At 37.3% G+C, this 25,493-nt stretch overlaps 1 protein-coding gene across 1 annotated transcript in view; it reads right to left on the bottom strand.

The window, feature by feature from the left end:
- LOC109420710 (putative ATPase N2B) overlaps positions 1-25,199 on the bottom strand; it is a 28,001-nt gene extending 2,802 nt beyond the window's left edge. Inside the window, exons 1-5 of the mRNA XM_062850271.1 lie at positions 24,610-25,199; positions 11,064-11,249; positions 10,644-10,885; positions 10,411-10,582; positions 10,201-10,347 (exon numbers count right to left, since the gene is read on the bottom strand). Coding sequence (XP_062706255.1) covers positions 10,201-10,347; positions 10,411-10,582; positions 10,644-10,885; positions 11,064-11,249; positions 24,610-24,990 — 1,128 coding nt within the window. The 5' untranslated portion in view covers positions 24,991-25,199. The remainder of the gene's footprint in view (positions 1-10,200; positions 10,348-10,410; positions 10,583-10,643; positions 10,886-11,063; positions 11,250-24,609) is intronic.
- Between the last annotated feature and the right edge of the window lie 294 nt (positions 25,200-25,493).

Raw genomic sequence — 25,493 nt, 5'->3', positions numbered from 1 at the left:
CCAGGAATTTTCTTAAGGATTTTTTCAAGAAATTCTCGAAAGACTCATCCTACAACTTTGAAAGAGAAAATTTTCTCAAGAGTTCTTTTGTTTGTTGGAAGTACTCCAGAGGTTTCTTCAGTTATTATTCGATATAATCAAAGATTCTTCTGGAACTTTCTCCAAGATTTTCCCCAGAAGTTCCTCTAAGTATTCCTCCAGGAATTGCTCAGGATTTTTAAAAACCTTTCTTCAGAGTTTCTTTAGAATATGCTTAACAAATTTCTCCAAAAACTATCGCAATAATTTCTGCAAAAGTTACTAAATTCCTCATCATTTTTTCAAGAAATTCTTCCATAAATACCTGCAAAGGGCTCTCCAGTCCTTCTAGTATTTTTTCAAAGCTTTCTTAAAAAAAAAATGTTTCTGGTGGTTCTCTTAAAAATCCTAAATAAGGATTTCCGTCAGAAATTGTATAAGAAATTCTGCAATAAATTCCTTCAGAATATTCTTATGATGATTTTCCAAAGATAACTGCAACTGCAGTGATCCTTTAGGGATTTATTGGAGGATCTTTTCAAGAGCTCCATCAGTACCTTTGTTTGCAATTTATGGAGACATTTTTTAGAGTTTTCTTAGAAAATACTATTAACTCTCCAATAGTGGCGCTCACATTGAAAAAAGCTCGCTTGTTATACACTACACCAGCGCAGTGCTGTCGATGGTATCCGAACGCGCGAATTACGGAAGGTTGAATATAAACAGAAATATTTCAAACAGAAATATTAAAAAAATTCTCAAGCAATTTTTCCTTTTCTTTCTCACTAGGAATTCAGGAGGTAGCTTAACCTTTGGAGCCGGATGGTTTCGTCACTGATGTCGCGGCCTCGCCGGCCTCGAACATGATCCACAAATAACTTCAGAAATCGCTTCTGGAATTTTGTCCAGAAATCCCCCCAAAAAATGTTAAAGAATTTCTTTAGGAAATTTCTGAAGGTATCATCTGAAGCTTTTAAGGGATTCCTTCTGACAATCCTCTAGATTTTTCATTGAAACATTATTTCAGAGATTCTTTCAAGAATTTTTCTATATATTTCCATAAAAAAAGTGGATGGATTACTTAAAATAAAATCCTGGAGGAATATCTGAAACAATTCTAGCAGGGATCTCTGAAGAAATCACAGGATATATATCTGACGGAACCACACAAATAATTCCTGCAAAAAAAAACCTTGTAAGAATTTGCTGGCTGAAATTTAAAAAAAATCCTTGAAATTCTTAAGAAGTCTCTGGAGATATGTTTAATGGATATTCTTAAGAAATTTCAGATAGAATCTCTGGAGATATTTTTAAAAGAATCTCTGAAGCAATTTTTGAAGAAATCTTCAGTAGAATCCCTCTGGAATCTCCGGAAGTATACTTGCATGGGTCTCTAAACTAGAAAGACCTGAAGAAATTCCAGGGAAATTCTTGAAGGATCCCTGAAGGCATTTGTAAAGTACTTCTTGGATAAATAGTTGTAAAAACACCTTTGTCGATAAAAAAATATTGAGAAATATAGCATAGCATAGCATAGCATAGCATAACATAGCATAGCATAGCATAGCATAGCCGACCGTACACATCCCAGGTTGGCTGTCGATAGAGACGTTTAATGCGCCAGAAAAGTTGCCTGGAACTTGACAAACCTTTCATTTAACGAACTCTCGACACCTGGCCAGGACCTTACGATCAGCGGGTATGGGGAGGAAATGTTGATTAGATATCTACTCAGAAAATTTCCATGAACTCGGCCCACTTCGTAGATATCTGGAGTTGGAAATTGGATAGGGTTTAATGGGGTACTTTCCTTGGCGAAAAAGCGTATGAGAAATTGTCATGGTTTAATAATTTATCTGGTTACCACTCAAAAAGTAAACATAAGCAAATCGCACAGATTTCGTACGTAGTACAGTCCTAGACCACAGTTATGAGGATTGTCGGATACCAAAACACAAAGTTTGGAGACTTATCTGTGACTTCTCGACAAGACTTACGCAATCCTCCAACGTTCAGACACACTATTATTAAACTGCTTCGAATTAGTTATCTGCCCAATACGTCCTGGTTTCCTCTTCATCTAAATGGCATTTATTTGTGTTAATTGATTTTTCGGTTGAGAATCTAAAATATTAGATAATATTAACCTTGACGTCGAATAAGCTACATATTAGTGATACGCTCGCTACAGTTATATATTTTTACAATATTTTGTATCATACAATAAATTTACCTGTATCCTGCTGAAATAAAACACGTTGATTAGCAGCAAAATTGAAACAAAAATCTATATCTATCTATATATATATCTATATATATAAAAATGAATTTCTGTCTGTCTGTCTGTCTGTCTGTCTGTCTGTCTGTCTGTCTGTCTGTCTGTCTGTCTGTCTGTCTGTCTGACCGCTATGGATTCGAAAACTACTGGACCGATCGGTGTGAAATTTTGTATGTGGGTATTTTTGGGGCCGGGGAAGGTTCTTAGCTTGGTGCGGGATCTCTCCGGTCTCTGGAACGGGGGGCTCCCATACAGATGACTTCGCCGGGGACGTCCCTATGGAGCTGCATGTCAAAAAACACAGTAGGCAGGCAGAACGACGTTTGCCGGGACAGCTAGTATTACATAAACATTAAAAAAGTACATCAAACTTTGATCTTGGAGTATATGTAAACTACTACCTGATTACCTTAGGCAGGAAAATTTCAAGATCAAAATTTGATTTGGTAGATCTTACGCCGCAACACACCATTCTAAGGTGATCTACCCACGTTACGGAAAGAAAAAAAAATATTGAGAAATATGAAGGAGAATGCCTGGAGAAAAACTTTAATAAAATATTTGGAAGATTTTCTGAAACAATTCCTGGAGAAACCCGTGGACGCATTTCCAAAAAAATAATAGATAAGCTTCTGTAGAGATCCCTAGAAGAAAAACTCTTAAGATATCTAAACAGGGAATTTTCATAGAAATTTCTGGAGGATCCTCTTTAGAAAATTGTGAATCAACTTCAAGGGGAATTTCTGAATCAGCCAAGATATTTCAAATGAGCTTTCATAAAGAATCTTTGAAAGACTTTCTGAAAGGAATTCCTGGGGGATTTCCTAAAGGAATCTATGGCGAAATTTCGGAAGGATTCCAAAGAAGATTTTACAAACGAGATCTTAAATTTGTTTTTTAGGGTAATTTCTAGAATAAATGTTAGATTTTTTCCGGGATTCATGGAGGAATCTCTGAGGAAATCCATGGATGGTTTTCAAAATAAATCCTTCGATAAATTTCTGATAGAATATTTTAAGGATTTTTGTAAAATAATATTTTGAAAATTTTGAGGGATGTCAGGCAGCGCTTGAAAATTGAAGCGTTTTACCTCAGACGAATCAAAATTTGCTCTTCTTTGACCGGCGCTTTTCAACCCAAAGCGGTAGCAATATGCCTTCATTGGCTAACATGCTTCAGAAGCAAGTGGGAGCGGGAGCAATAAAAAATATGAGTGAGAGTGAGGAACGACGATTCAGCGCCGTGCGGCTCTCTGAATCTCTCTCTTCGCCGGTGTATACGGCAATGAATATACTTGATTTTTATCTCGTAATTACAGTGCAAATGACATACAGGGGATAGACAAAATGATCGGGACAGGCAAAATTTTCACTTTTCAAAAAATGTTCAACTAGCTGTAACTTTTCGAAAAATGCATCAATTATTCTCAAATTTTCACTGTAAGTTGATCAACTAGTTGTGTATCAGTGGACAAAATTTGGAAAAGATCGGGTTATTTTTCACAAAGTTATAAAAATTCTAGAAAAAGATAAAATTATTCGATAGCCAAATTTGAGCTGTTATATCTCCGGATTCAATGGACCGAATGCAATGAAATTTTGACCATTTATGACTTATATAATGAGCTTTGAAAAACGTTTGACACAACTTTAAATTATTAACAAGAGAAAAAGTTAAAGCGATTTTATTTATTTTATGATTTTTTAGTAAATTGATGTATTTTTAATATGCATCCCAATACTTTTTATATTAATTGAAGGCTATGTTGTTACTTTCCTTTAAAACATATTTATATTCAAGACAACTAGAAGGAATTTAAATGAACTATAATTAGCATCTTGAATTTTGAAACGATGTTGAAGTTTTAGAAAATTTGGTGTTTTATTAGAAAAATAAACTAATCGTTATAATTTTCTTCCGTGTTAAGAATTTTAAGTTGTGTCAAAAGTTTTTCAAAGCTCATTATATAAGTCATAAATAGTCAAAATTTCATTGCATTCGGTTCATTCAATCCGGAGATATAACAGCTCAAAGTTGGCTTTCGGATAATTTTACCTTTTTCTAGAATCTTTATAACTTCGTACAGAATAGCCCGATCTTTTCCAAATTTTGTCCACTGATACACAACTAGTTGATCAACTTACAGTAGAAATTTGAGAATAATTGATGCACGTTTCAAAAAGTTATAACTAGTTGAACATTTTTTGAAAAATAAAAATTTTGACTGTCCCGATCATTTTGTCTAACCCCTGTATACTCGAATTAAATCTATTATAATAGTCACATCCATCATTCTCTTATGGATAAATTGATTATTTTTACAAGTTTTGAGCAAACAATAAATCCACTGAATCATTTACGCATCTTCAGCCTCACCGCAGCAAGCGAGAAATAATGGTTTCCAGTCAGTATGCTTCACCAGCCAACCGACCGATGAGGAATAGTGGTCGCGGTTGGTTCGGTTTCTCTTTGCTCCCTGTGCGTGTTCGTTCGTAGTGATGGTTGGCGCTGATGACTGATCGTACCATTCATATTCACTCAATTTCAAGCACTGATGTCTGGTAAAATATCAGAAATAATCTCTATAAGAAACTGAATTCCTAATTCCTGGAAGAATGAATCTCAGCGATTTTTCTTAAAGATCCCGTTCAGAAATTTGTGGGATATTCTTTGAATACATTCGTAACGAAATCCCGGGACGGATTCTGAAAGGTTTCCTGAAATGTTTATTTTATTTGGAGTGAATTCAGAACAGGTTCTTCAAAGGTGTCCCAGTATCACAGAGTTGCTTTTTTTGCACGTGTGAGGGCAACAAAACACAAAAAAAAAATAAAAGAAAACTCTCATAGGTATATGTTTTTTTATATTATGGAAGTGAAATTTTCATGGAGGAACAAACAATTGTTATATTGTAACATTGAGTGATGTGTTTGTGAGAGCACAGAAAGATTAGAAAAAGTGAATAGGCCACTTCATAGAACAGACAACCAAGTTCAGTGTCGAAACTATGTAAGGAATTTAACGGTTAATGGAAATAGCAACATAAGTGGCAATTTCGAAGCGGTGCTGCTACCACAAAGTTCCCATGCCGTTGTCAGTGGTGAATATAAAACTTATCTAGATATGCGTATTCACCACTGATTGTAGCAATTTGCTGTATAGTGGCGCTAGTATTGTCAAAGCTAAAAACATTTGAATTCTTACACAGCTTTCAAGAGATAATATGTTGTAGCTTGGATGTCAGTTCTCTGTGATTTTATTAAATTTAGGAGCGCAAAATAAAAAAAAATCAGTATGAAAAATTTGATATCGATTTACATGTACTTATACTCGGAATGCGGAAGAGATATTTCCATTATCATAAACGAGACTTTTTTTTCAATGTTTATAGACGCAAAAAGTTGAAATAGGTAAAAAATCTAAAAAAAAAGTCCTATATTAAACTGAGCTTGAGAAAATTTTCAAATGTAACAAAACCGATTTTTCATACAAATAAGGAAGAGCGAATGCAATTAGAAAGCATTTTTTAATCTAATATTCATGAGGACGCAAAGATTTCGAAAAATTACCAGTCGGGCGGAAACAATTCCTTATTTCACTGAGACTGAGAAACTATTTTCTTACATGTATAGAAGCGCAAAAAATGAAAAATACAAAGGTTATTTTTCTTCTAATTACTTTCAAAGACGCTCTAGTGGGAACTAAAACACTTTGTTTTTGGATCTCAAAAGCTGGTTACTCAGTGCGTAACTTGGAGCAACCTCGATGACAAAACTTCTCCTTCTCGGAATGGAGCGAGAGCCTTGTCGATCTTATTCCTAAGATAAATATTGATCCCCGCGATCCTTAGAAGTTTCAACATATCGCTCCGACTTTCTGCATTTCCAAACCGAAAACAGAATCAATTTCTAGAATGCCATGATCAACTAGATCATCGGCAGCATACAAATCAAATCTTTAATAATTCTGGATGCGTTCTCTAATGAAATGCAGAATGGTTTTCCAAGCAAAGTGCTTGAAAAAAATGCTGAAGCAGTTTACGAAGGAATTGTTAAAAATATAATGAAAATAAACTCCTAGAAAGTTTCCTAATCAATTCTCCGGGAAATTTTGATAGAAGTTGCCAAAGAAATTTGGGCTGCAAAACGATGAGTCGATAAGAATAGCTCTGGTCCTCACAAGTTCCTACCTCATACTTCCATAGGTCAAGCCATGACAAAGACCGCCAGCTAAGAGTTGGTGCTTTTTTCTGTTCGGATGAGTCACTGCGACCAGTATTTAGATCTTTTGTGGCAATGCCCGTATCCTTAGTATTAAGTGCATGTTGTACTACTCCATTGCACTAAGGGCCAGAATCGCAATCTAGCGGAACTAAATTAATTACTCCAAAACGAAGCATTTCTGACACATGGTGTCTTCGACAAAGTTGTTTGACATCAGCAGGGGCATCTATTGCTTAGAACGTAATAGTTCGCAACTCGTCCACATAGGTGGCGCCACCATCTAACTTCTTTGTTTTACGTCCTAGAGACTTAGTTTCTTCGGCAAAGTTGTTTATTTTGGCAAAATAAACAACTCTTTCTCAGACGTCAAAATTCCACAGCCTACTGTTTTCGAGTTATTTAAAAAATAGAAACCAATCAATGAAAAAATAGTTTTTTAAGCTTATTTTGACATTTTTACTTGAAACCATGTGAGTTTAAATTTTTCCCTAATGCATGTGTGTCAAACCAAACACATTGTATGGGAATATGTTGAATATTATCATTAAAAACTCCAAATAAAAATACAAATTTGAAAAAATAATGTAATTTTCAAGCCTTAATATCTCACAAAGCGCAAAAAATCGCAACTTCAAATTTTCAGCAAATACGAAGCAATACTAGGTGACCATACTGCCAAAAATTTGGAGAGGTATTTTTTGGTGTTTTTGAGATAATAGCTTTTTAGTAACAGTATTAATATAAGTAGTGCCAGCATGTAACTTTTTACTGCTACACATTAGAGAGTTTATGTCTTCGAAAAAGTTGTTCATTTTGACTAAATTAACAACTCTTTCTTAGACGTCAAAATTCCACGACCTACTGTTTTCGAATTATTGTATATAACCTAGATGTTATTGATAAAAACTTATATTAAAACACATTTTGATGCAATACTATGAACTTTTTTTTTATTGTTTTTACTTTTACGATACATAGTAGGTCAAGCAAATGTCAGTTTACTATTTCAGCATGGGTCAAGATATCTTTTAATTTTTGGCATGTCTTTTTCAAAATGTTTTATGCTTAACCAATTTTGTCAACCTTTTTAAATTTTAGAGCGCGAAATATCTTGTCGAAAGCTCGTGGATCTGTTCCTGGATGGAAAGGACGTTGGTCGAAGATTGTGAAACTGTAGCTCCACGAAACTGGACATGTTCATGACCTACTATGTATCGTAAAAGTAAAAACAATAAAAATAGTTCATACTATGGCATCAAAATGTGTTTAATTGTCATTTTTTCTCAATATAATCTAATTTATATGCAATAATTCGAAAACAGTAGGCCATGGAATTTTGACGTCTAAGAAAGAGTTGTTTATTTAGTCAAAATGAACAACTTTTTCGAAGACATAAACTCTCTAATGTGTAACAGTAAAAAGTTACATGCTGACACTACATATATTTATACTGTTACTAAAAAGCTATTATCTCAAAAACACCAAAAAATACCTCTCCAAATTTTTTACAGTATGTTCACCTAGTATTGCTTCGTATTTGCTGAAAATTTGAAGTTGCGATTTTTTGCGCTTTGTGAGATATTAAGGCTTGAAATTCACACTATTTTTACGAATTTGTATTTTTATTTTGAGTTTTTAATGATAATATTCAACATATTCCCATACAATGTGTTTGGTTTGACACACATGCATTAGGAAAAAAATTAAACTCACGTGGTTTCTAGTAAAAAATGTCAAAATAAGCTTAAAAAACTGTTTTTTCATTGATTGGTTTCTATTTTTTAAATAACTCGAAAACAGTAGGCTGTGGAATTTTGACGTCTGAGAAAGAGTTGTTTATTTTGCCAAAATAAACAACTTTGCCGAAGAAACTAAGTCTCTAGAACGTAAAACAAAGAAGTTAGATGGTGGCGCCACCTATGCGGTCGTGTTGCGAACTATTACGTTCTAAGCAATAGATGCCTCTGCTGACGGCAAAAAACTTTGTCGAAGACACCATGTGTCGGAAATGCTTCGTTTTGGAGTAATTAATTTAGTTCCGCTAGATTGCGATTCTGGCCCTTAGTGCATTGTCATTGAGAGGCAATGGAGCATCGATTTCTGTACAGATCTTGTTTTGTTACCTCAGAGGTTCGAGAAATCGAATGTTGCGTTGCGTTGCGTTGCGTGGTAACGGAGTAATTCGTAGATTGCATACTGAAAGTTGTCATGCTAAAGCTTTAATACTCCTATTCCGATTGCTTATGGAATGCTATTTGGGAAGGAACAGCTATCCAATCAGAGGTTGAAGTAAAAAAGACATGAAAACTTCCATTGCCGGCCACGCCCATCTTCTCCGTTACGAGGATAAGAAAGGATGTGTTGATATGATACCTACTTTATGAAAGGCCAGCGAATCACCGGCGCCCCCATAGGTGAAGTTTTAAATACATCAATAAAAATAATTTACCCTTAACCGCTGAAATAGAAAGTATTAAGAATAAATTTTCAATCATGTCATTTTTATGACGCATTTGTGCCCCTTTAACTACCTACCAAGCTCCCTACTTCCGAAGTGTGCTCTACAGCACCATAGAGTTTCTTCGAACTCGAAACAAACGAAATTAGATGAATATGATGCAAATGTTGTAAAACATGATTGTAAACTTACTTGGAAAACTTTAACGTTCACTACTTGTTCCAATAGCGAATAAGCAATCAAAATACTAACTTAATCAATTAGAAAAAGAATAAAAAAAATCGATTCGAACAATTTTGAGAAGCTTAAACGTCGATTCAAAACATCGATGCTGCGTACATCTATTCAAAAATTCTCATTGCTAATTCATAGGACGAAAATTATTATAGCAAGACTATATGTATGCAAGTTAGAATCTCGATCGATTACCTCTCAGGGAACAATCAGTGTATCATTTCGGGGAGCCAGTCCCTTTTAGAGGAGGCCACTGACCTTGATGGTTGGTAATTGCCGTGAGAGTTTTTGAGATACGGTAATTCTGTATCTGCTCGACGGCAATAAAGAGAAAATCCTTCGCTTCCTCTAGGTTGAACACTCCGTCACAGAACGATTACAAAAAAGGCAATAATTGGAAAAATAACAATAAAAACTATACTTAGCTGTATGATTTTCTAGTCAAGAGGATATTCCTAAATTTTGGCGAATGTCCAAAATCCTCTGATTTTTCGTACCACAGTTCTCCCAAGGGAGCCGTCGGCGCCGTGCCGCACACTTCGTTTGAAATCCTCAGAGGTTCGAGAAATCGAATGTGATGAAAAAGTACCGTTTTTACAGAGATATAAATCTAGTGAAAGTGTGCCCTTAATCACACATAATCGATTCTTTTTCAGGCCATACATGTCTAAAGGTCCTATCTGCAGAAGAGAGGCACTCTTTGGTTTGCTTCTGTTTCGTTAATATCTCAGCTGTTTATTTGTATTATGATTGTCTCCTTGCATTGAACGATGGTCAAAACAATCGTCTTTTGATTTGTATTGATTTACTGCAAAAATAGTTGAAAAGTGTACCATTACATTGCAATAATTGAAAGAGAAAGTAAACAAAGAGAGCCTCTCAAATGCAGATGGGGCCTATTGAAATGCCTGAATCATTTCCTTGAAAACAACTACGCAATTTTGAGTGGAGCAATAATCATTATATCTAACGCGCAGTTTATTACTCACCCGAACACGATTATCATACAGCGTATCAATCAACGTGATAAATCGTCTGGTTTGCGATTTCAGCTTCAGGTTCAGCTGCGGGATGTCCCTGATAAGTACGGTATGAAAGAACTGCGATATCTGAATGTAATCCGATGCGCCGAGGGGCTGAAATAATCGTAAGGATCAGTCGGATGGTTCGACAATCAACATGCATTACAGAAATCATACTCTATCACAAAGCTCATCGAATGTACTATCCAGCACCTGTCCGCAGGTTTTGGCGAAGGATATGTTGCGCCCAAAATGGGTGAAAGTTTTCGGCCGAATCATGTCGTTCTCCTGCGAGCAGAGAACCTTAAATATCTTATCCATGGCGCCGTCTGCGTCCACTTGAGATTTACTGAAATTGTACGAAATATATTAGAACTGTTTGCCCACTATAATTTCAGCGACAAACTTACACAAAGTAGTGCATCCCCTCGCCCTTGAGCGTCGCCGTCCGGTAGTCCACGCCGCTGTCCAGCGTCACCACCCGGCAGTGATTCTTCAGCACCCCGATAAAGGGAACAAAGTTACTGCGCTGCAGGCCATTTTTATACAGATCGTCGGGGGCTCGGTTGCTTGTTGCCACCACGATGACTCCGCTGTCGAACAGATAGGTAAACAACCGCTTCAGAATCATCGCATCGGCAATGTCTGTGACCTACGATAATTGATTGCCGTGAGTGTGCTAATCAAATTGCACAGCGAAACGCTGATACTGATAAGGTCGCGTGTCCATGGGCGTGTTGGCCGATGCATGGCATCGAGAGGTAATCTCGCTATAATGACGTGTGACCCGGTAACCACAATCATATGGTTGGAGGTTTGGCTCTACTCACCTGAAATTCGTCAAAGCAAATCAACCACGAGTCTTGGGTGATGATCTCGGCGACTGGTTTGATCGGGTCGAATGGCTGCGGTTTGGTGTTGCTCGCGTCACGGACCTGTTTCGACTTTATCTCGTGAATTTTGGTGTGGACATCGGTCATGAAGGAGTTGAAGTGAACACGCCGCTTGCGATCGATCTGTTGAGGGAGAAAGAAAAGATATTGTTTTACAGTTCTCCAATGAGCCTGCCTACAGCGATAACGTCTTGAGTCCTGAACGTTTCACATTTCTTCCTTTTGGTCTAACCTAACTGCATGCCTCGGTCCTCCACAGTCTCCGGGCCTGCCAAATCTTCCGGAAACACTCAAATTTACTGCGGCCACTTTCTATAGCCGCATCCCAATTCCTAGCAATATCTACCATGAAATCGATATGTTAAAACCAGGGATTCATCCAGTTTTTTTCTTCCAGAGATGCCTTTATGAATTCCTGCAGAAATTTCTACAGGAGTTCCTTACGGAATACCTCCAGGGATTCCTCCTGGAATTGCTTCCAGAGATTCCCCCCAGGGAATCCATCAGGAATTCCTTTTGGAGATACCTCCAGGTGTACCAGATTACTCTTGGAATATGTAGGGGATTCCTCTAGGAATTCCTCCAGAAAATCCTTAAAGTACTTCATCAGAAATTCTGTAGCGATTCCTCCCAGGATACCTCCAGGAATTCATCCAGGAAATCCTTTAGAGATTCCTCCAGAAATGCCTCCAAGGATTCCTCCAGAAATTCCTCCAAACGTCGGGGCCCGTGGCGCAGTGGTCCACACGTTTGCTACATAAGCAGATGGTCATGGGTTCGATCCCAGCCCCGGCACTTTCGTCAGTTGCTCTTTCCCCCTGAGAGCAGCTGACACTGACCCTCTTCTGAGCCCATGGCTCAAATGGACTCGGATACTTGGGCATCGGCGAACGGCAATCCATAATGGACCCCCAATCGGACTGGAAACAGGGATAACCAACAGCCACACATCAACATCCTCGTGCTCATCATTCTACCATCATAGGGTAGAAAGTGAAAGCAGCGCAACGGCAACCAGTTCGATATAGTAAATACAATTAGAATGGATTACATTTAGGCGCTGTACAAAGTGTAAGTAATGCTTCCTATTTGAATCGCTCATGCAGTGCCCTAGTGGACAATAGAGCTGTAAATTAGGTTAAGTGATTGAAGAATAAAAAAATCCACCAGGAATTTCTCCAGGGATTTCTCCAGGATATTTTTCTGGAATTTCTCCAGGGATTCCTCCAGACATTCCTCTTGAGACTCCTCTAGGGATTGCTCCAGAAAATCCTTTTGTGATTTCTTCAGAAATTCCTCTGAGGATCTCTTCAAAGGATTCCTGCAGGAATTTCTTTGGAGATTCCTCCAGAAATGCCGCCAAGGATTCCTCCAGGAATTCCTCCAAAATATCCTCTGAGAATTGCTCTAGGAATTCCTCCACAAACTCCACAAGTAATTTCATCGGAAATTTCTGTTGAGATTTCTTCCAAAATTTCTTGTGTGATTCCTCCAGGAACTCATCCAGGAATTGCTCCAGGGATTCATCTAAGCATTCTTCCAGGGGTTTCTCCAGGAATTCCTTCAGGGATTCCTCTTGGAGTTGGTCCAGCGATTTTTTCAGGAATTATTCCAGGGGTTCCTTAAGATATTACTCCAGAGGAATTTCTCAAGGCATTTCTTCAGAAATTTCTGAGGGGGATTCCTCCCTGAAATCCTTTAGGGATTTCTTCTGGATTTCCTCCAGGAAATTATCCAGGAATTCCTTCAAAATTTATCCAGGAGTTCCTACAGAAATTCATCCAGGAATTTTTCCATGGATTCCCAAAGATTCCTACAGAAATTCCTCCAAGATTTTCTCCAGGAATTTCTTCAGGATTTTTTCAGCAATTTCTCCAAGGATTCCTTCAGACATTCCTCTTGAGACTTCTCTAGGGATTGCTCCAGAAATTCCTTTTGTGATTTTTTCAGAACTTCCTCTTGGGCTCACTTCAAAACTTTATTCAGGGGTTCCTTCTAATATTTTGGAAATCCTTCTTTTCCAAGGATGAACCCAAGATTTTCCCCAAGGATGCCTTCAGGAATATCTGCACATTAATTGGAATAACTTCAAGATATTCTAGGGGAATTCCTCAAGTGATTTATATTGGTATTTTTCAACAAATCTCATTATCTCCTTTTGTCACTTTGCTCGTTGACTCGTCAAGGGGGATGATAAATAATAACTGTACTTGATGAAAAATTACCTTAACAATTAGACAAAACTGTAAAACTCATCGGATTTGTTAAGAAATTTTCTCGACGACTCTTAACTTTAAAATTTTTAAATTTCTTGAATAAATTATTTGTATCCCACCTGAAAATGCCCAATCAAAATTTTCTGGAGAGGAGGGGGGGGGGAGGTGGGGGTAACGACATAAGATAATGTGTGTCAGCCTAATTTCACAAGGATGCGAACAAAAGTCAGTAAATTGTATAAGAAGTCATCCAAGAATTATTTCACAATTTTCTCCAAGAAATTCATTAGGAGTTCATCCAAGGATTTGTTCAGGAATCCATCCTCTAATTACTTTAAGAATACTTTTTTCAGAAATCCGTCCTATGATTTCCTGAGCCATATATCCTGAGTTTCTTTTTCCTCCAAGAAATCTTTTAAGAAGTTATTTGTGGATTTCTTCAGGAACTTCTCCAGATATTCATCTAGGAGTTTTTTTTTCCAAGGATGCTTTGAGAGTGTGTTTTGAGAAAGCCCTTCATGCTTTCTGGGATACTTAAAAAATGCCAAGGGATTTCTTCAGCAATTCTCCCGAGTATGTCTCGATGGATTCGTCCAGCGATTGTTTTAACACTTATCCTTGGATTTTTTCAAGAATAATTAATGTAGAAATTTCTCCAATGAGTTGCTTAAAAATATTCCACTGATTTTTTCGGCAATCTCTCCTGCAGTTTCTTCAGGAGGTAACTAAGGGATTCAATCAGGAATTCTCATATTGATTTCTCCAGAAATTCTTTCATACATTTTTCCTGGAGGAATCTGTGAAGGAACCGCTGGAACAACTTCTGAAATAATCTTTGGAACAACTTTTGAAGAAATCCCTGATGAAATTTCTGGGAACATTCTTTCCGAAATTTCTTCATCGATACTTTCGGAAATATTTTTTTGGAGACTTCCTTTACAGATATTTCTGAAAGTATCGCTGAAGAAGCTTCAGAAGCAATTCACAAAAAAATAAGAAAAATCCCTGAAAGAATTTCTGATAAAAAAGAATATTTCAAGAATCTACTGGTAAAATTTCTGAAGAAATTCCAGAAGGAAACCTGGAAAACTTGTGGTGGAATACCTAGCAAAATCTCTTAAGATGTTTTTGAAAAAAAAAACTTCTAGAAATCCCCTAATAAAAATCCTAAACCATTTTTGCCCTTTTCATACACTAAGTGTTCACTCCAAAAAATGACTTTTTGATAGAAGGTCCAGAGCGTCGAGTCACATGTGATGATGATGATGATGGTCCCGCCACATACCCCTACAAAGGTTTGAGCAAGACGATATATCTTTAAGATAATTATTAATTATAAACAATGTAATCAGATTTGCAAACTTAATACGGTCTGATTATTTTCACAGATATAAACAACTTTATAATTTGTCATACTATACAGCAAAAACATAAATTTTAAAATACTGATGCTCTCAACTACAGATGTTTGCAAGCATTACTAGTGATCATGAAAAATCAGAAAATCAAAAATATTGCGAGGATTGATAACGTTCGCGCGATGTCAAAACAGTCGGCAATATTCTCATTCTCATGAAATTCCCGACATTCAACTAGACAACTCACTACTACTCTACAGAATCCTTCAACAGTACAAATATTCCATATGATAAATAAATACAAAAAAGTCATTTATACCTGTCACCGCGCGCGAGACTCAAACTTTTGTAGACTACACAAAAAATAGAATAAATTACGTCAATACAATAAAATTCCATCATCATCATCGAGGCGAACATTATAGTTTATTGGTGCCTCAATAAATATTAAAAGGTAATACAAAATTGTTCAAACAAAAATATCCGTTTGCAGGAACTTCGTCAAGATACAAATTTAGTCAAGTATTTAAAATTTGACAGGGTAGCTGTTCAAAAGGCAGCTTTGACGTGTGAAATACATAGTCTCTTGAACCGTGATAATGTTGGTGCTAGTTTTATGTGTGTAGGCATCGAATTGAAAACATTAATACCTTTATAAAATAGGGAATTTTGTGAAGCACCGTTTAAAAAATGTGGTGTTCTTACATCATCCGCGTTTCTAGTATTATACCTATGAATGTCACTTCCTCTTTCAATTCGATCACACAAATATCGAGGCAGCAAACCATTTACTATCTTGAAAATGAACACCAAAGTTAAAAACACAATTCTTTGCTTCACTGATAGCCACTGTAGGGCATCCAATAAGAAAGAGGAGGATGTGAATCTATTGCATCTCAAAATCAAACGCATTATTTTATTTTGCAATCGCTGCAATCTCGATATTTGTGTTCCATTGGCTAAAAACAAAATGGAAGAGCAGAAGTCTATGTGGGGAGAGATGATTGATTTATACAAATGTATTTTACTAGCTATAGTTAAATCGTTTTTGAGTCGGCAAAGAATTCCATACTTCTTGGCTATTTTCTTGATGACATTGTCAATATGAGAGTCAAATTTTAATCTATCATCAATAATCACGCCAAGATATTTAATCTCCCGAACGCGTTCAAGTGTCTCATCATCAATTTTCACTGAGACGTTCTCATTTACTCGGCTACGCGAAATTACCATGAATTTAGTTTTATCTATGTTCATCTTCAACTGTTTGTATTTTAACCATCTACTCAGAGAACGCAAATCATCATTCAAATGGGATATGGCTTCCCCTAAACTTTTAGCTGCAATGAATAGCACGGTATCATCTGCAAAAAGGTTTATATCACAATATCGCAAGACTCGTTTCATGTCATTAATGTACATAATAAATAAAATGGGCCCTAATACACTTCCCTGTGGAACACCAAGATTATTGTTCAAGGGACTCGAAACAGAATCGTTAAATGCAGTCCTTTGGGTTCTGTCACACAGATAGCTTTCAAACCATTTATATGCAGAACCCGAAATTCCAAAACGCCTGATTTTTTGTAACAATAAGGGCCGAGAAATTGTTTCAAAGGCACGTTTCAAATCCAAAAATACAGCAACAATCGTATCTTTTCGCTCTATGCTTTCTTTCCATTTTGCTAATACCAAATTCAATGCGGTTTCACAGGAATGACCTTCCCGATATCCCGATTGCTCTGGTATAAGCAAGTTATTACTATTTAAATACGTTAATAGCTGGCCTTTAACTACAAGTTCTAAAATTTTATCTAATGTGTGCAACATATTGATGGGACGAAACTCTTCGGATTTAATCGTCCCAGCAACTTTTTGAATAGGAATCACTAAAGATTCCTTCCAAACCTGAGGCACGTGCCCAGTTTGCAGAGATTCATTTATCAGGTCCAGCAGGTTGTGGCCGATGACATCAAAGCAATCTTGTATTATCTTTGCATTTACATTATCTACGCCAGCCGTTTTTCCCATAGAAAAGCAAGTATTCCTAAGTTCTTCAATCGTTATTGGGTGAAAACATTCAAATCTACAATTATTGTTTATCGGCTGTTTTATTTCATCAGGTTCATCAACTAACTCAATGGATTGGTTAATTGCTGAAACACTATTGATGAAATACTCATTAAATTTACATGCTATTATTTGTTCATTATCTTCTAATGTGCCGTTAAAAGTTATAGACCGCGGTTTACAATTACTAGGTTTAAGCAAAGATTTTAAAATTTTCCATAACTCTTTGCTGTTGTTTTGATGCTGATCAATTTTCCTCTGTTTATATTCGCAACGCGTTTGTTTTAACGATTGCGAATATTTATTACGCGCAACACAGTACCTCTTCCAATTATAATTATTATTATTTCTACGTAACTTTTTGTACAATTTATCTCTTGTGCGTTTAAGGCGCAGTAGATCTAAATTGTACCAGCTGTTATAGTTTTTCAAAGAAACAATCTTCTGTTCAACTAATTCATTGGTACAGGTTTTCAAAACGTCGGTAAGAACAGCTGATTTCCTATCCAGGGAATCCGTTGTTTGAAAATCCATGTTTCTCTCGACAAGCCTTGAAACTGCTTGCTTCGAGTATTTTTTCCAGCACTTCAATTTCACCGCATTATCGTCTTCTTGAGTATCCTCAACGTTAATAACTAATGTTTCATGATCGGTTATTTTTAAATCTAAACACGTAACTGTACTAACAGAGTCAAAATTAGAATAAACATGATCAATCAAAGTTTTACTATGGCTGGAAATACGCGTATACTCATTTACTTTTTGTTTTAAATTAAAAAATTCCGATAATCGTTTCAACTGATTCGAATTATGAATGTCACACCAATTAATATTAAAATCACCAGCAAGTACGTTTAATTTACTAGGATCTACGAAACTCTCAAACCAGTTTTCTAAAATAGCAATAAAATGGTGATCACTTGAACTGGGAGAATGATATAAACAACCATAATTACCCACCTTCATGCCTCGCACAACTGTAATGCCCAAAAACCAATTACCTTCACAAACTTCGTTCAATTGAAGCTTGAATTGAATTGATTCTTTGACATAAATAGCAACACCGCCAGTGTGTCTTGAATGTGACAAACAAGCAGCTATATTATATCCCGGAATACTGTACTGTTCAAACGCATCCATATCAACAATATGTGTTTCTGATAAAAAGACTAAAAGTGGACGTTTAACTTCTACAATCTGACGTAGTGCAACGTAGTTTGTAGATAAACCCGCAATGTTAAAATATAAAATATCAAATTGTGTCACATTACTACCGGAACTTGGTTGCTATTCATTGAAATGCAAGCTGCTTTTTTTTTCTTTGAACAAGTCTCTTATAGACTTCACATTCACTAACATTGAAAGCTGCGTGGTTAACGTCCAAGTTAAGTTTACGTTCGTTATTCATTTTACAACAATTAACACATTTCAATACAGTTGACGTGCATTCAGATGTCTTGTGACTTTCACTGCACTTAGAGCACTTAGTGCCGTTCTTGCAATTAGTGCTCACGTGTCCAAATTCTCCACACTCGAAACATCGTACAATACTATTGTCTGGGACAACAAGGCACCGATCAAACCTTATATTTACCTTCCTAGCGGTCAACATGCAACTGTACGTATTTTTATCAACTTCAATCACCGCGTTGTACTTGTTGTACTTGAAACGTGGATTTTCAAACATACGGATGACTTTCACTTCATTGATAGCGATGTCTTCATTCTGGTCCTTTAGGATTTGAATGAATTCATCGGAAGAAAACTGATCGCACATGCCCATCACTTTAAGTCTTGGCACCGATGAGGGAACAACAGCTTTGTAGTTTTCACCCAATTTACTTTGAATGCCATCTTTAACAACATTTACGTTATATCCTGTTGCACACTCAGCAATAATAGAGCCATCTTTCCCGTTTCTAAAGTTACTGATCTTGTGTATTTTTGGATCCAGTTTAGTGTACAAAAATTTTCGAGTATCATCGCTACTCTGGCTGGACTCTTGCGGCTTTATCACAATGACTGGACGAGCCTTACGAGTCACCTCAACCTTCTTTGTGACATTAGCGTCATTAGACTTCACGCTTTTCTTTCTACTAATTTTACCGTTAGTTTGATTCCCAGAGTTGTTCTTAACAATATCCGCAAAACTAACTTTTTCAATGAAAACATCATCTGACGTATCGGCACCGTCATCCTGAACTCTACGCTTTTTACCTCTGGGATTCGAGTTCGGCTCCGAAGCCGTGCTAGAAGTACCTTGTCTTACATTCATTGCAGCATTAACCGAATTAAATTGTGAAAATGAACATTTCATATTTTCCATTTCTTTATTAACTATATCCCGAAAGCCAGAAATCGCCCTATCCAATATACAATTTAGATTTCTCCTCAATTGTTCAAATCCGCATTTCATTGTCTCGTTTATCTGAGCAGCAATGTGCTCTCGAACGCCACTAAGCGAATCGGCGAGTGAAGAAATCTTCTTCATCTCCTCTTCAAACTTTTGGACGTTAGAAAGCAGTACATTCTGCTCGCCACAACACTGGCTTGATAAACAATCATCACATTTGAACGCTACATTTTCGTTCTCCGTTATTACCTTTGCCACTGCTTTGGTCAGAGATGTGCATTTGTAGTGGACTACTTTTGCACATCCACATCCCGAACAGCACAAGGGTAAATCGCTTGGAAGCACATTACCACCACATAGACTACACTCAACCATCGCTGGAGCCTATACACAAATGCAAAACCATGCACACAACACAACACAGAACACAGAGAAGCAATAAAAAATGCCAAATTTGCTTTGCCGCCCGCCAGCAATTACTGCTGCTGGGGTGGCAGAAAAACACAAATTAAAGGCGAACAAACCCCACCGACAATTGGTCACCTGGTGTCGTCGTCGTAATTATCCAATTGGCACACGGTAAAACACTATTTCCCGCGGCACTTGCACTATTTCACACGTAAATTAATTAATTTTGAAGCTGCACGGCAGAAACAAACTACACTGTCCACCATTACATCAATCAATGAACCAATGTACCAATCAACTCAGCTCGACAAATTGAGTTGATGTCTGTGTGTGTTCCATTGTTTCCTATTGAAAATGATTCGGATCGGTCTATAGCCGTTCTGGAGTTATGGCCATTTAGGTGTTCCGGACCGGTACCCCAGGAAGGGGCCAGATATGAAAATACTACAAACCTATGCATGCGACACGTCTAGCCGTGGTATTTGTGATATACTGATGAACAGTAAGCAGGAAAATAGTCCCAGACCGTATTTGAACCGGTAGTGGTCTGGAACCGATTCCGAGTGTCCCTCCGTAAGTGGCCAAATATAAAAGTGAATCAAACCCATGCATGCGACACATCAAATAGTAGCTTTTTCTATAACCTGATGAACGGTGAGCAGGAAAATAGTCTCAGACCATATCCGAATCGGTAGTGTTCCGGAACCAGCTCCGGGTGTCCCTCCGGCAGATACCAAATATAAAAGTGAACCAAACCAATGCATACGACACATCAAATAGTGGCTTTTCCAATAACCTGATGAACGGTAAGCGGTAAAATAGTCTCAGACCATATCTGAACCAGTAGTGGTCCGGAACCGGTTCCGGGTGTGCTTCCGAAAATGGTCAAATATAAAAGTAAAGCCAAAACATGTATACGACACATCAAATCGTGGCGATTTAGAGAACCTAATCAATGTTTAGCAAAAACATAGTTCCAGACCATATTTGGGACAACCGGTAGTGTTTCGGAACCGGATATGGGTGTCCCGCCCGAAGTGGTCAAATGTAATAGAGAACCAAACCCATTGATGCGACATGCCAAATGGCTTTCCAGGTGGCCTGATGAATGGTTACCTAAGAAAAACAATTCAGACGACATTTGGGAAAACCAATAGTGTTCCAAGCCGATTCCGAGTGTCCCGTCGAAAGTGGAAAAATATAAAAGTGAACCAAACCCATACATGCGGATGCGGCACAATAAATAGTGACTTTTTTGATAACCTAATGCACGGATTGCAATGAACTAAGTTAACTTCTTTCCAATGATTGGATTACAACAAGTGAACATCTAGTTACATGCTGCTGTAGAAATTCCTAAGGTGTTAATACACAGTATGATGGGTCAATGTTGTATGGAGAGGGGCTTGGTGGTCTAGTGGCTACCGCTTCTGATTCGTATGCAGAAGGTCATGGGTTCAATCCCTGGCCCGTCCTTTTCATCCTACTTTGTATCTTTCTATCCACTTTCTCTCTCTCTCTCTCTCTTCTCTACATATACAACTCATGTATATTCATATGTTCATAGCCATCGCTAGAACCAGAAACGAATTGAAAAAAAGTCGTTTCCCTCTCTTCAAACTTCCACTCACAGCACAGTGTATATATAACGCCTATAAGTTATGCAACCAAAGCGTGCTGTGCCGCTTGACCTTATTCACCTTATTCACCACACAATCTATCACGAACACTATAAATAACCCTATCCATGGATCGCATCACCGACCCATCGGTGACTCCCAGATCTCCCATCCTTTCCGTCTAACAAATACCCCAGTCCGTGCGGGTTGTGGGGACGCAGAGGGCTCTCGGTCTCTAGTAGCAACAACCAGTACACTCTAACATTCCTTTCCCTTCCCAGCTGATTATAAGGACTTGGCCGGCGCCGTTATTGATCAAATATGCATGAGCTGCTAAAATTGCACTTTGAGAATATGTGGAATGTCCCAGCCCCTTATTCAGTTGAATCACAGTGCAACTGGTACCAGTTCAGATCAATCACGGAGGAGCAATCATTGACATGTATAGTCAGAATTGATCGTTTTGATCGTATGATGGGTCAATGTTGTATGTGAAAATTAAGATTTATTTGTATCAAACTAGAACAAAGTTTTTTCGAACCCCTTTTGTATCTAAAATACTGCATATTTTGATGCGATTGATTGCGCTCTCTAAGGTGGTTGAAATTTGAAAGTATTTAAGTATCAGAAAATTTACTTGCTTGCATTTTGATTGCTATATTTTACATAAATCTTGCAATATTGTTGGTTCCAAGATTTATGTAAAATATAGCCTAAAGTGTACAGAAACAGTTTTGTCGAAAACCGCAGATTGCGAAAAAGATATCTTGGTATAAAGTTATCGTCTTGATATTGTTCGGCCTCCAGTGATAATGAAGGTGGTCTTGGTGTCCACTAAGAGGTATGATATTATTCAACTCTACCTATACATTGAACATAACGTCGGAATATGTGCCATCAAAAAGCTTTCAATGATCAAATTCGTGCTGTTCTAAATAAAGTATTTTCAGGATTCAGCAACACCGACTTTCTTCGAGAGAAAGGTTATGAGTATACACCATCACCACTAGGTGGATTAATATGGGTTTTTTAATAAATTTCTGGAAGAATCCATAGAGAAATTCCTAGAGGTACGCTTTGAGTAAATCCTCGAGGAATTTCTATGAAAATACATAGAGCAATACCCGGCGGAATTTCTGATGAAATCTCTGTGTGACTTTCTACAGGAATCTTTGCAAGATTGTCTTCCAGCGTTTCCGAAAAAAATCCTTATAATTATCTCCGAAGGAATCAGTAGTAAAATTTCTGAAGGAATCTTTGGAGGATTATCTAGGACTTTCATAAGAGCCCGCAAGACTGTCTTAAGTAGTTTTTGGAGTAATTTCTTGAGGACACTCTAAAGGAATCCCTAGAAGACTTTATGAAAGATATTTTACTGATTTTTTGGGTGATTTTTTAAACTAAATTTACGAGGAGTTTCCAAAGGAGTTCCTGGAAGAATTTCTTTAAGAATTCCTGGGAATTTTCTTCAGGATCTCGTGAAAGATTTCAGCAAGGGTCAATTGAAGAATCAAAAAAAAAATCTGTTGATTTTTTTTTCAAAGTTATTCTTGGAGAAATTTGTAAAAACATCTCTGGAGGAAAATCAAGAGATATTTCTGAAGAAAATATTAGTCGAATTCATTATAAAAGCCTTGGGAGATTTTCTGAAGAAATCCCTCGAAAAATTCGTGAAGAAACCCTTAGAACAGTTTCTTAAGGAATCTGCGGAAATTCCCGAATGGATCTTACATTTTTTGGAAAAGAGACCCTGGGGGAATTTCTAAAGAAATCCCAGGAAGATTTTTTGACAGAAATACAGATTTTCATTAAAAAAAATATATATCTGGAGCAGTTTCTAAAGCAATCTTCGGAGAAAGTTTTGGAATATATCCTCAGAAAACCGTTTGAGATAATGCGTAAAGGAATTTCCGAAGGATGTTGTGGAAATAAAATCTAGTAAAGTCCCGTAAAAACAGGGTAAATCTGAAGATTTTTTTAAAGGAATCCCATGAGGTATTTCTGCAGAAACTCTATGTGAAACTTCTGGAGGAATCTCTTGTGGAATTTCCAAAGAAATCCAAAGGTTCTGGTGAAATGCATGGGAGAATTGCCAAAATATTTTAGTATATTTTTTACGGAACTTTTTGAAATATTTTTTGAAAAACTCTAAAATAGTTTCTGAAGGCATCGCTGAAAGTTTTATTAAATATCTAAATAAACGCCCAAAGAAATTGCCGATGGAATCTTTGAACGAGTTGTTTCATCTCTGGAAGAATTTCTGCTTAAATTCATATATAGCTTTTTTTTTAAAAAAATTGGATTTTTAGAAGTAAAGCATGCGAGATGTTTTGAAAGAATTCTTTGTGGCATTTGTAGAAAAGGATAAATTTCTAAACAAATAACTAAAAAAAAATTCCGAATGAATCCATGAAACGTTTTTTGAGAGAATCCATGAGGGATTTTTTTTGTCGAATACTCGGACAAATTTTCGAAAGAATTTGTTTTTGAAAGATTTTACAGAAGAATTTTCGTAGAAATTTCTGGTAGATTTTCTAAAGGAATCTCCATTAAATTCTTCAAACGAATGCGTAGAGAAATTTCTGAAAAATACCCAGATGAATTTTTGAAGTAGTCCCTGGACGAATCTCAAACAGCCTCTGAAATTATATGTGAAAAACCATGGAGGAATTGGTGAAGCAATTCATGGCAAATTTCATAACAGAAATCCTTGTGACACTTCTGGAGGAACACATGGAAGATTTTCTGATGATCTGTTACATGATTATTTGGATTGTGAAGTTTTCTTCGGAGACCGTGATAATAATGTTGAAAATTTTGGGTTCACTTACTTTTATTGAACATCGCATAATTGCAACAACCGAGCAGATAGGGGTACAAACCTACATTATTCGTACGGAAAGATCGTTCGGCAAATACAGTACAATCAGTAATCAATGAGCAAAAAGCAAACCGAATACATTTGTATCGGAAATTATACAAATAAAATCTCTAGACACTGCCGATCATCATGAGAAAATGCTTATATTGAAAATAAATAAGCAGATGCAATACATGTTGGTTTAGAAGAAAAATCTAGTCAAACTTAAAATTCATATTGTTAAAAGCTGAACTATGCTTGGCTCTGTATTGAAATATACTGACTCTAATGAATGGATGAATGAATGAACATACATTTCTGTTTATTTTTTAGAAACGCATTTTATGATATCATTTTTCAATGCTATTGTACTTAGCCTTGGTTACTCAGCCTTTGAGTTTTTATTTATATTGGTTATCTTGAATGGAATAAAAAAAACGCAAATTCCTACTTTAATCTTTTCAATAAGCAACCCCATTCGCAAAGCACACACCTTTCTATCGTCACTGAATCAGCTGCTTGCCTTGCCGTGTCTATCCGCTAACGCTTCACCCAACCCAACCCCTCATACCCTCCACCCCCTTTCCCATCAAACTCACCGAGCAGCAGTCGTAGAACATATCCATCAGCATGGTTTTTCCACCTCCAACACTACCGTAGATGTACAACCCCTTGGGAGCTTGCACCTTGGGTTCCTTTTTTCCGAAGCTGAACCACTTCCCCAGCCCACCACTAGCCTTCGGAGGGCTATAGCCCTGAATACTGTCGTACACGGTCTGCAAGGCCGCCGTCACTCGCCTCTGATGGTCATCGGATTGAATTTCATTGCGGGAGATTTTATCGTCCAACACATCCAGTGGTGAGTGGCCGCCTGCCGTCGTAGTCGTTGTTTGCTGCTGGCTGTACCACCTGGCCAGGACACAGGAACATTGCCTACCTGCGACGACGGCACCGATCGAGGTTCTCGTCAAGAACAGCATCCTGCACAGACAACGGGAAGGAACTCGCGCGCTAGAACGATTTTCGACTGCGGGTCAAGTTTGCACCATCACTCTGTTTGCCTATTTCATTATGTAAGGAACAACGGAGCTAAAGACGTAAGTAAACTGGCACTACTGGTGGCAATGAGGAACGATTCGCGCGAGTGTCAAGTGCTGTGATGTTGTTTGATGCGAATCGTCTAACGATGATGATGTTTGGGAAAACGTCAGAGCAAAAGCGCGTGAGTCATTTGTTGATTGTAGTGGTGCGCAACCGAGGGGTTTGTGGATGGTCACCCGTCTGCGATCTATTGGTTTACTGTTGCACTTAACAATGGATTTTTGCAAGTGTATCACGTCCATTCCGACAATATGTTTAAAAATGTATAATACCATTGAGTAGCCCCCTGATAGCACCATGTGGGATTTGTTTTCGACACCAGGCACCAGGGGGATGTGACGTGCACGTGGTTTGCTTTGATGGTATGTACGTAGCTTTCATT

Source organism: Aedes albopictus, chromosome 2 (assembly GCF_035046485.1).
Source record: "Aedes albopictus strain Foshan chromosome 2, AalbF5, whole genome shotgun sequence".
NCBI lineage: Eukaryota > Metazoa > Arthropoda > Insecta > Diptera > Culicidae > Aedes > Aedes albopictus.
Note: the sequence above shows the minus strand (reverse complement) of the source record. Positions and strands in the feature narration are given on the sequence as shown.